General features: G+C 42.4%; 1 protein-coding gene across 1 annotated transcript; it reads left to right on the plus strand.

Annotated features, from left to right (window-relative positions):
- The first annotated feature begins 585 nt into the window (after positions 1-585).
- vegfaa (vascular endothelial growth factor Aa) lies at positions 586-14,600 on the plus strand. The gene is made up of 7 exons (XM_034102632.2): positions 586-1,119; positions 2,276-2,318; positions 4,503-4,720; positions 6,078-6,154; positions 6,240-6,272; positions 10,503-10,634; positions 12,182-14,600. The coding sequence occupies exons 1-7, from the start codon at positions 1,054-1,056 to the stop codon at positions 12,201-12,203; spliced, it is 591 nt and encodes a 196-aa protein (XP_033958523.1). The 5' UTR covers positions 586-1,053; the 3' UTR covers positions 12,204-14,600.
- The last annotated feature ends 274 nt before the right edge of the window (positions 14,601-14,874 follow it).

A 14,874-nucleotide genomic window follows, 5' to 3' on the forward strand; every position in this document is an offset into this window, starting at 1 on the left:
TTCAAATATCCCTATGTATTAAAACCATACTTGTCACTTGCTTTTGGTCATTGTATCATTACCTGTTATCACTTGCATCCAGCATGTCATGAATAAAAACGGTAATATTCTATTCTGATATTCTGATACTGGTTTGTGCTTTGGGTCTCCAGAATCCTTTTACATTTGTAAAGACACACAAGTGAAACACATTGCTTTATGTTTCATTTTCTAATCTTGACACAAGGAAAGTGTTCAAGTCAAATATCTGTAGTCTCATTGAATGTACTATAATTCCGACTTGCATACCTGTGCATGTAATGCTTAGTATTTTTCCAGGAAGGCGAAAAACATATTGGCAATGTTTCCTAGAAGACAGTGACGCTGCACTGAGCTGGAATTTCCTTCAATGAAACTACAAAAAGTAGTTCAGCATCAGTGGAAACGTCCCCATCCGTGTGAATGAGATCAGTAGATTAACCCCAGCCACCCCCCCAAACCGCTCCCCCCACCCTGCCATTGGTTCCTTCCCCCCCGCCCCGCCCCGCCTCTGCTCCAGCCTTTAGCCGGGCCACCTTTAATACCGCTGCACTACAGCCGCAGCTCCAACAGGAGACACAGTGAGACGGACTGGTGCCGCTGACCGGGGACAAGCTTACTGCCCCTACACAGAGAACGGGCGCAACAAGGAACACTGCGGGAGGATCACTTTGTACCGGCACACACCCTTCATGTTATGGGATTAAAGCGCACAAAGACACACACCGGTGCGTAAAGTTGATGCGCTGATCCGCTGCTCCAGAGAACATTACCACTGAGGTCCAGCAGAGTCTTTGTCTGCGGAGGGAGAGCTGTGCAGCGCGGCTGGAGACATCGGGAGGCTCCCTGTGAACGCGCCACATGCGTGTGGAAGATATGGATTTGCTTTGGCTATAGCCCAGATGTGCCGCGGTTTTTTATATTTAAATATTCATTTTTTTCATCCTTGGACTGTGTGCGTGGTGACATTGTTAGATTGTATTTCTCTTTAACGAGCGCAGAGATATCAAGACTAAATCGTGCGGAATTACAACCATGAACTGTGTTGTCAGTTTGGTACACATCCTTTTGGCAGCGGTTCTTCACCTATCCACAGTAAAGGTACGCCTTTCATGTTATATTGATATTATTCATTTTACTATTTCACACGTGCTTTACCAGCTTTCTCTATTCTCAGTGGTTTTAGATAGTGAGTTGCCAAACACTGCTCACATGCACAGAGAATAAACGTGCAGGGAACATATTGTCTAATCATTATAAATAAAAAGTAAAATGTAGATTATTTAATATAGTTTTGTTACATTATACACTATCAGCATTTTCTATATAAAAGCCTTCTTTCTTACTTTGTTCTAACCTCAAAAAGTCCATCAAAGATCAGCATGGTTATAGTTTGCTTTATACATGCAAAGAGAAATAAGTATCTTTATTTGCAAGACAATACAATTATGAGCACTGCAAATCAACTTTTTATCTGGCTTCTCCAAATAGTGCTTGCTGGATTACCCTTTAAGATTCTCCAAAAGTTTCTTGGGCATTGCCAAAAATATAGGCTGGGAGATTTGTGAATGGAGTTGTACAGTCAGTCCCCCGGGGCTCCAGGGCCCAGTGTTCCCACGGGATCCGGCAGTGTGAGGCCGAGCCCTCCCCCGCAGGATGCCCCCTCGCTCCCACACAGGCCGATCCGCTTTCTCACGCAATCCCTGCGCCGGTTGCAGCAGCCGCCACATAAGGTGAACGGAGCTCTGCTTGGGGGCCGGTTCCCCAACGTCATCTTTTTTTTACTATCAAAATAAAGGCCGGTTCCCGTTAGTCCTTTCAAAATAAAACTATATGTCTTGAAACCCTTTGAATTGAATGCTTGTAACCAAATGCCCTCTCATGTTGCTTTAAAAGAACGTATTTTGAATATTGCTAGGGTTTATTTATTTCTTCTTCAAATGATTAAACTCCACTATGGAATTATATCTGTAAACTGTGACTTATATTTCCACATTTCAAATAAGTGTTTAGCATTTCAATGTCTTTCTGTTATCTTTTGGTAAACATACATTACGATAAACTGGTTGCAGTGGTTTTATTTTGAAAGTCAAGCAGCCTCGCTTAATCCTAAATTAATAAACTGATTTTAAAAACCTTTATTCTTTGTTGTACTTCAATTAGTCTAGTCAAAATAAATCATTTGGGTAATGACACTTTCATAGATGCATGCAAATATGAAATATCTAACACCTGGTCTGATGTGCATCTCTTACAGACTGCCAGCATTACCAAGGGAGCGGAGAAGAGTACAAACGAGGGTAAGTTTCCACAGAGCTGTCTAATTTGAACTCTTCTTCTTTTCCTCTGTGTGCATGCAAGATGAACAGGGCCACCTAGTGGACATGGGCTGTACCTTTACTGTACTAGGCCTCAGATTTACTTGGTTTAAAACAAAAACAGTTTGACATATGGAAGGGATATGTAGGTATTCGTGTGGCTGAGTGAGGATTGTTTGTCTGTCCCAAGCTGAGAAGAATCAAAGTTTCCAGCGGTGAAAGGTCTCACTGGGGACTTTGGAGTCGCCATAAAAAGTGCTGCAGATTTCAAAACAAGAATACAAGGGAGAGAAAAGGAAGTCAATACCTCAGCAATAACTGGGAGTTATTATTATATGTTTCTACTTTCTCTTCTCCCAACAATCTATGGTGAAATATCAGTCGATCCACGAGCAGTCAGCCTTGGTTCAATGCCGCACTCGTGTTTGTTTGAAAGTGATACTGTTGTGTGAGGCCAAGGTTGGCTGGTCTGTTGGCTGGTGATGGATGGAGACACTGATTAGTCTTTACACACAATCAGTGGACAGGTTGTGGGATGGATTTTAGTGTTTGTAAAGGAGACAAACACACACACACTGTGATAAGGCGGTGGCCTGGTTATACCTGGGGAAGAGCTCTGACATGAATAACATGGGTACGCAAACATCTGGTGCTCGAGTCACTTTTTGGGGTAGAAGGATGGTGTTGGAATGAATTAGTTTACACTTATTATTCATTTTCGGAGCCTTTCCATCTCAGTTTTCATGGATATGGGTTAGGGTCATTTAACCTAGGTCATGTGATAATGATGGAAACCATGAAAAGTGAAAATGGACCGTGTTTGTTCATCAAAACTCAACGCCTTGTGCTGATTGTGAACAGTGTGGCTCATTCATGTGGCTCTAATAGTGTTGGGACATGAATGGAGATAAATGGCACAGGGGAAGTTTATATATCACACCGCAGTCACCGCACACATAATACTTGTTTGTTTACTGTTTTTCGGATGAATGGAAACATGTATAACCAGAGTAACTGTTACAGGCTGATGTAAGACAGAGCAAATGTTTGCAACCTCTGACAGGAGGTAGAACCAGTCGAGTGTGTTGACATGAGGCTCGTGAAGTAAATCCACCCAGCAGGTGCTAATGATTTAGCTGCTCTTTGCAGCTGGCCCTGAGCCAGAACTGCATTTGTAATCTTTGTATTATTTGTAAATCTGATGTAACACCTAAGCGTCTGTAAAGTCCCCTTATCACGCTTCAGGTAAAGTAACAAAATGCCCAAGCATCAATGTGGGTATTGTTTGTAGCATTTCTTTAAATCATAAAGCTCCCACAGTCCGTCTGCAGCGTTAGTCCAGAGGCAGAGCCGGCACATGGGGTGGGCTTCCCGGGGTCACATGTCAGAGGTGGACCCTGGCGCCACAGAGCCTGAGGTCATGGCTGCTCTGACTAACCAGGGGTCAGGAGTTAGCTGGGGGTTGCTGGGAACCTCGTCTCATGGACTGTGGGACGGATTATTCTGGGCTGCGCAAGGAACAGACATACAGAGAGGGCCGGGCACTCATCAGGCTGGAGCTCGGTATTAAAGGGTTCTGTCGGACATGGCTATTACAACCAATTCTGCTCTTTATCTTCAATTATTACTTGATGCTTGTGTTTCATGTCAACACGTTGCTTTGCACTCTTCCTGCCGTGGATACACCTTAATGTCACTGTGACACAACGGTGTGCTAACTAAGTGTTGCTTCTCCACACCAACTATGTTGCTGCTTCAGTGTAATAATTGCCACTCAAATATTCCATAACATCTGCCATTGCACTTATTGGCTCATCTACTCTTTAGTCACATGGTCATATTTCCCTAGTTATCTACTCCTTAATGTAGATGTATCTTAGTGTATGATCTTTTTAACACTTGCACACATTACTGGGAGTTTCTTAGAGCATTGTCAAACATGTCATGTCTTTTCCCACCAAACAGTTGACAGTTAAGATTTTCACCACCACAACAAAGTCATTGGTGTCCCAAGCCACAGATCTGTGGAGCTGCTTAATGAGCCTGGTATGCTATGTGGCATCACCTAGGTATACATAGCTGTGGTGTAATGATGTCCACATTTGAAAGAAAGGGGCTGAATTCTTTATTACATAATATACTAATAATAATATTTACTTTCCACAGAGGCTTCTTCGGTTTCCCCAGTCATCCCTCTCATAGATGTCTTCACTAAGAGTTTGTGTCAGCCCAGGGAGGTGCTGGTGGACATCTTCTCGGAGTATGCGGAGGACACAGAACACACGTACATTCCCTCCTGCGTGGTGCTCAACCGCTGCGGAGGCTGCTGTAGCGACGAAGCATTGGAGTGTGTTCCTACGGAAACACACAACGTCACGATGGAGGTGAGCATGGGGCGAGGACCTAATATAATAATCAGCAGGTTCATAATTGTATTTTGTCCCTCTACTGTGACACGTCTCCATGCTTTAATGTTCTCATTCACCCTCTGCCTGAAACCAGAGCCCAGTCTGCTCTGATTGGTTTGCTGGTTCTCTAGCCAATAGAAGCGCCCTGTTACATAGTGATGTCATTATGTTGCGGAAGTCACAAAGGAGTTAAATGGAGGCATTTAAGGAAGATACTGTAACAGTATACAGGAAAGGGAAAAGCATAATAGGGCCCCTTTAAAGTTATGTTAATGTCCTGTTTACTACAGGACACTGCGTAATGTGTGCGCTTGACATAACACAAACACATCACTTTGTTAATGTACACATTTAAGTGTGTCTTTAAGCACTTAATAATTGGTGTGACTAGTTAAACTAAGCTTATGGTTTTCATCAGCAGGTGGACTTCAGTTGCTATGGCTCAGTCGTCACGATATGATCTATTTGAGTTGTAGGCTAACGCATGACTGTAATTCCACACCTTGGTCCTTGTCACCGCTGATCTATCTCTCTGAATGCTTCACACACTGAGGACCATGACATTGAGGCATTCAGAGAGCTCGTCAGAGAGCGTGTGTTGAGATGGATTAGGGTTAGTCGCTCTTCAGACATTATGGATGTGGTCAGGCAAAGGTTCTGTGTTCTGCTCACTATGTGCATGTCTGAGACACAAACACGGAGCAGAGAAAGTGCGGCTGCGAGGCATCTCAGACATGTTGTTGACCTCCACGCACGCTGTGTTTACAGCCGTGTGTGTGGTCAAACCTCTCCCTTCCTGCAGCAGATAGCAGAGTCCCACAGACAGGTCATGGCTGTGGTTACACAGCGGTCAGGGCTGTGCTGTTTAGACCAGGGGTGTCAAACTCAAGGCCCGGGGGCCAAATACGGCCCGCGACTTCATTTTATGCGGCCCTCAAGAGTTTGCAAAGAATAGAATACGTTTATTATACGGTTACATGCCACTTTACAGAAGCACATTGCCCATATACTACATGTCCCACAATGCATCTCATTTTGTGACATGCGCACTGAAGGGACTTGCAATTGGTTGCAATTATTTTCCCCAGACTTCTGCTTTCAGACTAGTTAATTATGAAGTCATTATACCCTCTCCGATAATACAGAGGCAATAATGTAATATAATACATCATTTTATATATGTATATTTATATAGCTACAACCGGCCCTTTGAGTGCAACCATAATGCTGATGTGGCCCGCCATGAAATTGAGTTTGACCCCCCTGGTTTAGACTGTCTGTTACCGAAAGTCATGCTGATGTTGTTTTAATCTTGCCTCTGTTTCTCTTCAAGGTGATGCGTCATCGACCCATGGTAAAGAAAGGCACTATTCAATTAAGTTTCACAGAGCACAAATCGTGCATATGCAGGTAAGAGACGGCACACTTCACTCACAGTGACAGTGATGGAATACAAACAAAATAATTAAATCATCTTCTTTTTAATTCATTTCAGACAAAAGCCAGATCTTCCAGTAAAGAAAGAATAGTAAGTACGTGTTTGTTATGTGTTTGATGAGTTTCTGTGGGGTTCTGGTTGGTTGGTGGCTGGGAGCAGGGTCAGCAGCAGCTGGAGGCTGGAAGGAGCTAACGGTGCTAACAGCTGAGTCAGCAGAAAGGCTTTCTGACAGAAACTCTGTCTTTATGTGGGATGCACCGAATTAGTGTAGAAATAGTTTTAAGATGAAAAAGTAGGGCCTTCAAGTTGGGACAGCATCTTTTTCAAGTTGGGGTGAATATTGAACTAATATCTAGATCTGGGTTTACCTTTGAAATACTTTTAACTTAAAACTGTTTTTGGCAAAAATCCATACAAGCTCTTTTCCTCCAAAAGGGGTAACATTTAGTATTACTGTTAATCATAACAATTTGAATGAGTAATAAGATGTAATACATGCGTCTAGAATCCTGGATAAACTGCACAGACCTCTCCAATTCCAGTTTAGCTCAAGAACAAGTGACCATGAGTGGTGATGCCACAATTTAGGAGGTCAAAGTATGTCATCCAACTCAAACGCACTCATACGTTCCATCATGTGTCCTGTAGATGTTGGAGGTAGCGAGCTATCTTTACAGGGCTCTCACACTTTGAGCATGCTCTCTTTATGGTGCCAGGGTTTAGTGCTTTATGGTGCGGCTCTAACAGCGTGAGTGATCGAGGCGTAGCCACCCGGCTTCAGACCACCCTTGGCTGACTCCAGTTGCACAAACCTGACCCTCGGCCCTCTGTAACTTCCCCAGGCTAATCATAGCAACAGGTGTCATGCTGTTAACCTATTTTTATTTTAAGTGGTGTAAATAGAGGATGAGCTTTGAGGGAGACGTGCTGTAGATTGAGAGAACTCCCTCGCTGACACGGGGCAGTGTGTGTGTCGGACAGATGCATGCATGCGTGTGGTGTGTGTGTCTTCTGAGCGGCAGGTCAGCTCGGTAATTAGATAAGGGGGGGTGCGTGTGCCGATCGGCGAGTTAAAACCTGACGGATTGGTGGAGGAGAGATTGGATCATGTTGGCTAAGTCCAACCCGTTTGTCATGGGACTCAGCTGATCCTGGGCCAGCCTTGTTGGGTGTCTGTCACTGTGCACGTAGGCAGCCAGGCAGTGGCAGGGTGGAGGGAGCAGAGAGCAGGCAGTGACGGGAACATGCGCTCCGGTACACCTTGCCCAGGGCTATCTTATTGATCACCCCGTTAATGAGAAGATTAGGGCAGTTAGGTTGGTTGATTGGCTCCCATGGTTTGTGGACGATATACTGAGTGTGCTCTTCTCTTCCTCCTGTGTGTCAGGAATATTGACCTTTTAACTTAGTCTTTTGTAGACAGTTCACAGTGGTGGAAGGAATATTCAGACTTTATGCTTAAGTAAAAGTAGCAATACTAAATTGTAAAAATACTCTGTTACAAGTAGAAGCCCTGTATTCCTTTTTTTTTTTTAAATAACTACATAACAATCCATAAATCACAAAAATAATAGAGAGAAAAAGGGAAAAAAAGTCTTGCATTAAATATCTTACTTAGCGGTACAAAAGTATTGGGATCAAAATATATTTAAAGTAAGTAAAAGTACTCATTATGTGGCTTATTTACTATTTTGTATTTGCTAATAATCCCAGTAGTTGAGTAGAAGTATAATTTATCATAACGGTAACATACACAGATAAAGTACACATACTTTGAATACAAAATGAATCTTTTAAAATCACCTACCGTGGTGGTAGGTGTCATATCATTGTAATGTCCAATTTCAGATTTGGTTGATTCATATTACAGTACTCACATGCCGTGTTCTTTATATGTAAACAATATCTGAGTCAAAAATATAATACTTGAGTAAATGTACTTAGTTCCAATCCACCACTGCAGGTCCCATGTTTACCTGCCCCATGGTTTCCCTTCACTTCTGAATGAATTTCCCATGGCATATGTCACGTTATCTCCGAGTTATCTGTAAGGCTGTCTGCTGGACTGTGCTGTGCTGCTCTGATAACTTCTACCTTCTGTTGGGCTTTATCTGCTGCCATGTTTGCTTTGTTCACGAAGATAGATGGCCACAGCGACAGTCGCAGTGCCACACACACGCGAGTAAGATCACTGCAGCCTTGACAAGTTCTCAGATAAGTTCTGCTTTGGGTTGCTTCGCTCCTGTTTTTAAAAAAGGAGGCGATACAGGATTGATTCTGCAGATTGGTTGTGCAGTTTAAGACCCGAGACTAAGCATAGTTCCATTTTGCCCCATAGCCACTCCCCCTATATATCTACTTCTGTCCTTGATGTGTCTCTGGCGTGACCTTCCATCTCATACACTGAGCACTGTAACAGATACTGCAGCGGCTATAGTGTCTAGCTCAACGTCAAACTGGTAGATGTTCACTTCTCATCTCTGGGTGACCCTGCTGCCTCAGTTCACCCTTTAAGTTTAGATTGTAAAGTGTTGGGTGGAGTTGGCTCCGTTTGCTTTTGGCTCCAGCTGCTTGTTTTAAAATCGTGCAAACCCCGGCACCAACTTCTTCTGCTGTCGAGTGTTCCCTCTGCTCCGACCAAACAAAACGCTGTCATGTAAATACAGACACCACACTCAGACTGCATCCAATACATTTTATTTTTAGATGGATAGTTTATTCATCCCAAATTGGGAACTTGTTTTGTCACAGCGGCTGTGCATTTGACAAGTTAAACATTATTTAAAAGATAAAATAATAATAATCATTTAAATTAATTATCAGCAAGTATACAAATGTACAATAGAAAAGACAAATATAATACTGAAAATAACTGAAAGGTTGACTTTAATTAAATGTATTATGTCAACAGATTTCTCATAACTATTATGTTAGTTAAAGCAATACTATGAAGTTTTAATACAGAATATTAGGTTCAACTTAATATTATTGCTTTCAACTAACCTAATACAGTTATGGGAAATGTGACATAATACATTTAATTCAAGTCAATATTCAGTTTTTCCAGTGCACGAGAGCAGGGGTTCCCAAAGTGCGGGTTGTGAGATGATTTAAAAAAAATGTAATTTTTCAGGGGCGGACTGGCCATCTCTATAATTTCCCCGCAGCGAGGCTCCCCCGTTGATAATCCACTAGCCCAGTGTTTCTCAAACGTGTTCATACCAAGGACCACCTAACCAATAAGAGTGGTCCGTGAGGACCACCTAACTCCACAAATATCCAAACACCATAGGCCTGCTCACCTCTCCAACAGTACAACAAAGTACAGCCTAATAATAACTACAGCTTAACTTCTCTACATCGCCTCGTTCACACATTAAATCAACAATACAAATACAACTACAGATTATATAAGCATTTAGTTCAAATGCGATTTAAAATGCTCTCAGGTTTTACACCTCTTATGAAATGTAGACTACATTTATTACGGAGTTTATGTCCGAGCCAACAGACTCACAGAGCGTTGGCTACTGAGAGAAATGCAAAATGCATGTAGTACGACACAAGCCTCCGCTGTGGATTTTCAAAACAAAATACAGTAAAACTACGGTCGCAGGCCCAAATTGAACTCTCTCTGAGGTCTAAGCCATGTTTTCACATGTTAGGCTCGCCTGGGCCTTTTTTGTAAAAATGCTATTAAAACATGAACCTTGGTGACCATCGGCTGGCCTGCATGGCATTGATGCAGCCCCAACAACAGCCTCTGGTCATCAACAGACTTCATGCAGTGCTTCATTGGATGCATATATTGGATAATAATCTCTATCTCACTCCTAAAACATCGAAATCTACTTCCAGCATGGATCAATGTTCATAAGATACATCCATTGTTTGTTTTATACGCTTCTTGAAATCCTAAAAAACATCGTTTTTCTAGAACAGATTGCAAATCAGTTTCAGGGGTCGCAGTGTCTGGCACTGTTATGTTGGGGGTCGCGGTCTGAAAGGTTTGGGAACCCCTGCACTAGAGTATCTAAATAATACACAATATACTGGAGAATATACAATCTCACTAAGCTCCAGAAGTATATAGGATTATACTTCAGACACACATTACTTGGTTAATATGCTGTTATTTGTTGAAATATAATGTTGGGAGTATTTTGGTGGAAGAGCAGGATAACAACAATAGAAAAGTGATGTTGGCTTTCCTGCACTTAAGACTTCAGGACGATGTTGCATGAGTGTCTGTGTCTGCCCCTTCTGCAGAATTCGCTCTCCAGCTTAGACCTCTCTCTCTCCCTTTTGCTTCCCTTGCAGCCACTGTGCGCCTTGCTCAGAGAGAAGGAAGCGCTTGTTTGTGCAGGACCCTCTCACCTGTAAATGTTCCTGCAAATTCACACAGTTAGACTGCAAGTCCAGGCAACTTGAGTTAAACGAAAGAACTTGCAGGTTTGTTTACCATACATACTCGATAAACAACGTGCCGTTAAACCCCTTTATCATTTTCTCCCCGTCTCCCTGTCTCCCCATCTCTGTGCTTGCTGCAACGTGTGTTCTCCTGCTGAGGAACGCATGCTTCTCCCTGCTCCGTGGTCCCGTGCTGGTGTTTGGGAATGTGGCAGCTCTGTGCTTCTCTGTGCTTGCATTGTGTTGTTGCACAGTCACGTCAGATTTGTTTATTGTTTACGATGTTTTTAGATCCAAATGTAGTTTTTATCCCGTCTGAATGCTCAAGATGTTAGTGCTTGCATGACCCTATGTTATTATACCAGGGTTAGATACTCCCAAACGTCTAGTTAGATTGATATATGTTTATGACAGAACGTTTTTCTTAGTTTAATAATGGACTTTGTTTTAGCTAGATGGAAACACACATTATATAAGGGAAAGGATGTTGAGGTTTTGTAAGCTTAAGAGTGGAGCATTGTGCATATAAAGGGTTGGTTAACCCATCTGTTCACACTCTGGTATCTGGCTTTGCAGAGACGCAATGCTTAGAGATATCCACTTCCTGCCACCCGAATACAATCTAATTTGGGATGCTGGAAAATAAGTCTTTAGGCAGAAAATCCCCATCAGCTTTTTTCTCATACTGAAAAATGTCCATTTGCTGCTGAGGACTTTGAGAGAAAGCCAGAAAGCACCGGGGGGAGAAGTTAGGAAATGATGCACGTCTTTAGTGTTGCCATAGTTAAGCAACACAACAGTCCATTGGAGACAAGACGGTGATAATATCTTAATCAATCTGAGAGGGAGTTTTAATCTGGCGTTGTTACCAGCAGACAATGAGTCTGTAGCGATGTCCACGATGTTCCACTGTTCACAGCAAAGCCGGTGTTCGTGCTTCAGTGCGTAATACTTTTACTCAGAGGTTTCTCTCATTCTGTACTGTTTGCCGCACAGCTGACAGAGAGGTGCTGCCCCTAGTTACCAAGGTCTCACTACCTCCCCTGACCCAACCACTTCCATAACCTCTGACCCCCCACCCCTGAGGGATCTCCCACACTGATTTGGATTTGCAGAGCCAACACACTCCTGGGTGAAGTGACCACTGAGAGGATTCTGATTGGTTGCTCAGTGGTCAGGAGAAATAGTGCAGGCTGACCTAAGGATGGGGGGAAGTGGGGTGAGGTGCCTGTTCAACCTCACCACTTACACCTACCCCCACTTCCAGCTATAACCCCCACCCTGAACTCAGAACACACACACGTACTGTTTATGGCTCATTTAATTGAAAGACCACACTTTCTTGTAGAAAAGGTACATTTTATATTTAGCAGAAAAAGTACCAGGAGGTGCAAACTGACCCAGATCAGACACCCCACAACCCCCCCCCCCCCTCCCCTTTTGCTTTGCTCTGCCCCTGCCTTTATATAACCCCTCGTGTTGCATGGAGCAGTTGTGTGTGAGACATCGTGTTGATCATATTCTGAGACGAGGCTGTTTAAAACAGATACACCGGCATCCTCTAACCAGATGTGTTCCTTGTCTTCCAGATGTGAGAGACCGAGGAGGTGAGACCAGCAACACTGTTATGAAGGAATTATTTTCTTGGCTCAGCACTTTGAAAACCTGAGGATGCATTCCCGGCCAGGACACGAAACGACACCGCAAGACAGGACATTCTTAAACGCAACTCTTGCCAGTGTTTGTTTTCCGTATAAAGATATTAATATATATGTACATATACTATAAGTACATCGACAATGTGTATTGCTGCTACGTAAAAGAGACACTATTTAAAGCAAAACGAATGCGCCACTGGCGTGTGAACGGGAAATGTTTCAGTGGCGTTCTGCTCATGGGTAGAATTAGTAGAAGAGATTTTACGTGACATGTCACTGGATGCTGGTCCGCTGTGGAGATCTTACAAATATTTTTTAGTAACAAAAACGAGCAGTGCAGCAGGAGCCGAGCTCCCCCTCCAAGCTCTGACTAAGGAGACTTGAAGAAGAGCCCCTGTTGCACTTGAACTGAAATGCAGGTCCAAGAACTGTTTCCCTCGGAGACATGATGTGAAGCTTTGTCCCCACTGTATGGACCGACTGAGTGGAAACACACCTGGAAAGTCTCTGTTTCCTGAAGTAACTGTGGATGCAGGTGATGTGCCGTGGTGACGGATAAATGTGAAGATGATCTTCTTTCCTCGTGGGAGGGTTACGTGACAACGGCAGGAACTGAACCAAAGAGTAGCTCATGGGGAAGACTAGCAAGTACAAATGTTTTATGTTAAAAAATATGAAAATTAGGTTAGTGTTCAGGTTTTTCTTTCAGGGTTAAAGTTAATAAACCACTTCCTGGTTCTGGTTCCGCCCCCTTCATGTAACCCTTTCCTCGATTGGAAACCAGACGTGTCTCTCTCTTTGTGCACAGAGTTTATCATTTACATTTTGAGGTATTGTGTTTCTTTCACAACATGTCTTGAGACCAGGCTGTGTACAGGGATATTACCGTAGGTATATACGGAGACAAGAAGTGACCAGACACGCTGATCACATCAGATCAGCACCTCACTGTACAAATCCGCAAACTTCCGTATTTAATGGCTTTGTGTGTGTTCCAAAGAAAAAATCAGGCATCCACAGAAAACCGAAACGATCTGTATATACTTACTAGATATCCCTTTGTCTCGTACACTTCATTTTTATTTATAGAAAATCCTCAGTATTCTGCATACTGATATTTATATTCAGTGTTAAGGTTATTTTTTAAAGTGTATTGTCGGAGATTGAATGGAGAACGTGTATGACTGTTGACTCCTTTTCTGTGGGAAAAAGGACTGATGCTTTGACATTCCTGATTTAAACTAAAGCTGTTCCTCAGCGGCTAGAGGGGTGGGGGAGGGGGATTATGGTGGGCCTGTTGACCGATATTAACCCCTACCACCAACATGTGCATGAATGATGCGCCAACACAGGTGTTTTTCATTTTGGACTGGGGACATGTGGTTTTGCACTTGTTGGCCCAAAGGCACATGGAAGACTGTCCAATCAGACGGGGGCCTCCAGTCTGACGGTGGTAAACTGGCACGGTGTCACAATGACCTCAGCCCAGCCTCATTCCTAAGTATTACACTGATGTGTGCGTCAGTAGCCACTGGGCACAAATTACCGTAATGCTACATTTTGACGAATGAGAAAAGAGCTTCCTCATTGATGAGCCATAATAGAGGAGACAATAGGATATAAAGTTGGTAATGATGAAGAAATAGTATAATATAATTTAAAAATACTTTACAGATGTTTTATACTATATAGACTAATTTAAATGTAAGGTCACTGATGTGCCTCCATATATTATGTATATCATTTTCAATATATCTGGCTCAGATTGATGTTTGGGAGCTGTGCTTTTACATCATCTATTCTGATACAGTTGTTTCTAGTGGCGGGGGAAACAAATGAAAATAATCTATTTCTGATTTTATCTCAATTATATGTAGCCTGACAGTCATTCAAATGTACACTTGAAAAACTGAAACATTACCATCAATATTTCACATAACTGTATTAGGTTAGTTAAACTTAACATTATTGATTAACCTAATAGTTATGTGAAATGTGTTGACATCATACATTAAATGAATGTCAATGTTTCAGTTTTTTCAGTGTGTGAATGCTAATTGGACTAGCTCCTCAAACTTGAGTCCTTTTCCCTATAGAGAGGTGTGTAGCTGAGCGTCGGTCTGCCACCCTCACACTGAGGCCTGAGCGTGTTCCCTGAACGCACCCTCCACTTCTCTGATGACGACAACATTCTATTTGTATTTAAAAGACTTTCTTGAGTTTGTACAGCCACACATTTTTAGTATATTTTCACATTAATATATTTATTGCTGTAAAATGTTTTACAATATTAACTCTTTGTTGTTTTTAGTGTAAGTATTAAAACATAATATTTATTTTGAAAAAAGAATCTGTTCTTATTATTGTCTTTGAAAGCTTGTGTTTTTAGTGTGAAAACCTTGTCGGATACAGCTGAGTGGACAGATATTTCACATCCTGTTGATCATTAACAGACATGATCTGTTGCCGGGTACCATAGTTTGTTGGTGTACATTTCCAGCAAAGGGTAGCAAGATATTTCTAAGAATAATTGATATGTGGTTGATATACTGTATTTTAACTGGATGGGATTACATCATAATTGTTTTATAATGCTACAGTAGTTTCCATTGTATTCTAATGTG

This window comes from Pseudochaenichthys georgianus, chromosome 16 (assembly GCF_902827115.2).
Source record: "Pseudochaenichthys georgianus chromosome 16, fPseGeo1.2, whole genome shotgun sequence".
Taxonomy (NCBI): domain Eukaryota; kingdom Metazoa; phylum Chordata; class Actinopteri; order Perciformes; family Channichthyidae; genus Pseudochaenichthys; species Pseudochaenichthys georgianus.

Bases quoted from the DNA above. Each gene is read 5' to 3' on its own strand.
- vegfaa (XM_034102632.2), top strand. From the start codon at position 1,054: ATGAACTGTGTTGTCAGTTTGGTACACATCCTTTTGGCAGCGGTTCTT. The intron at 1,120-2,275 runs GTACGCCTTTCA...CATCTCTTACAG, and splicing joins TTCACCTATCCACAGTAAAG to ACTGCCAGCATTACCAAGGG. The intron at 2,319-4,502 runs GTAAGTTTCCAC...TACTTTCCACAG, and splicing joins GGAGAAGAGTACAAACGAGG to AGGCTTCTTCGGTTTCCCCA.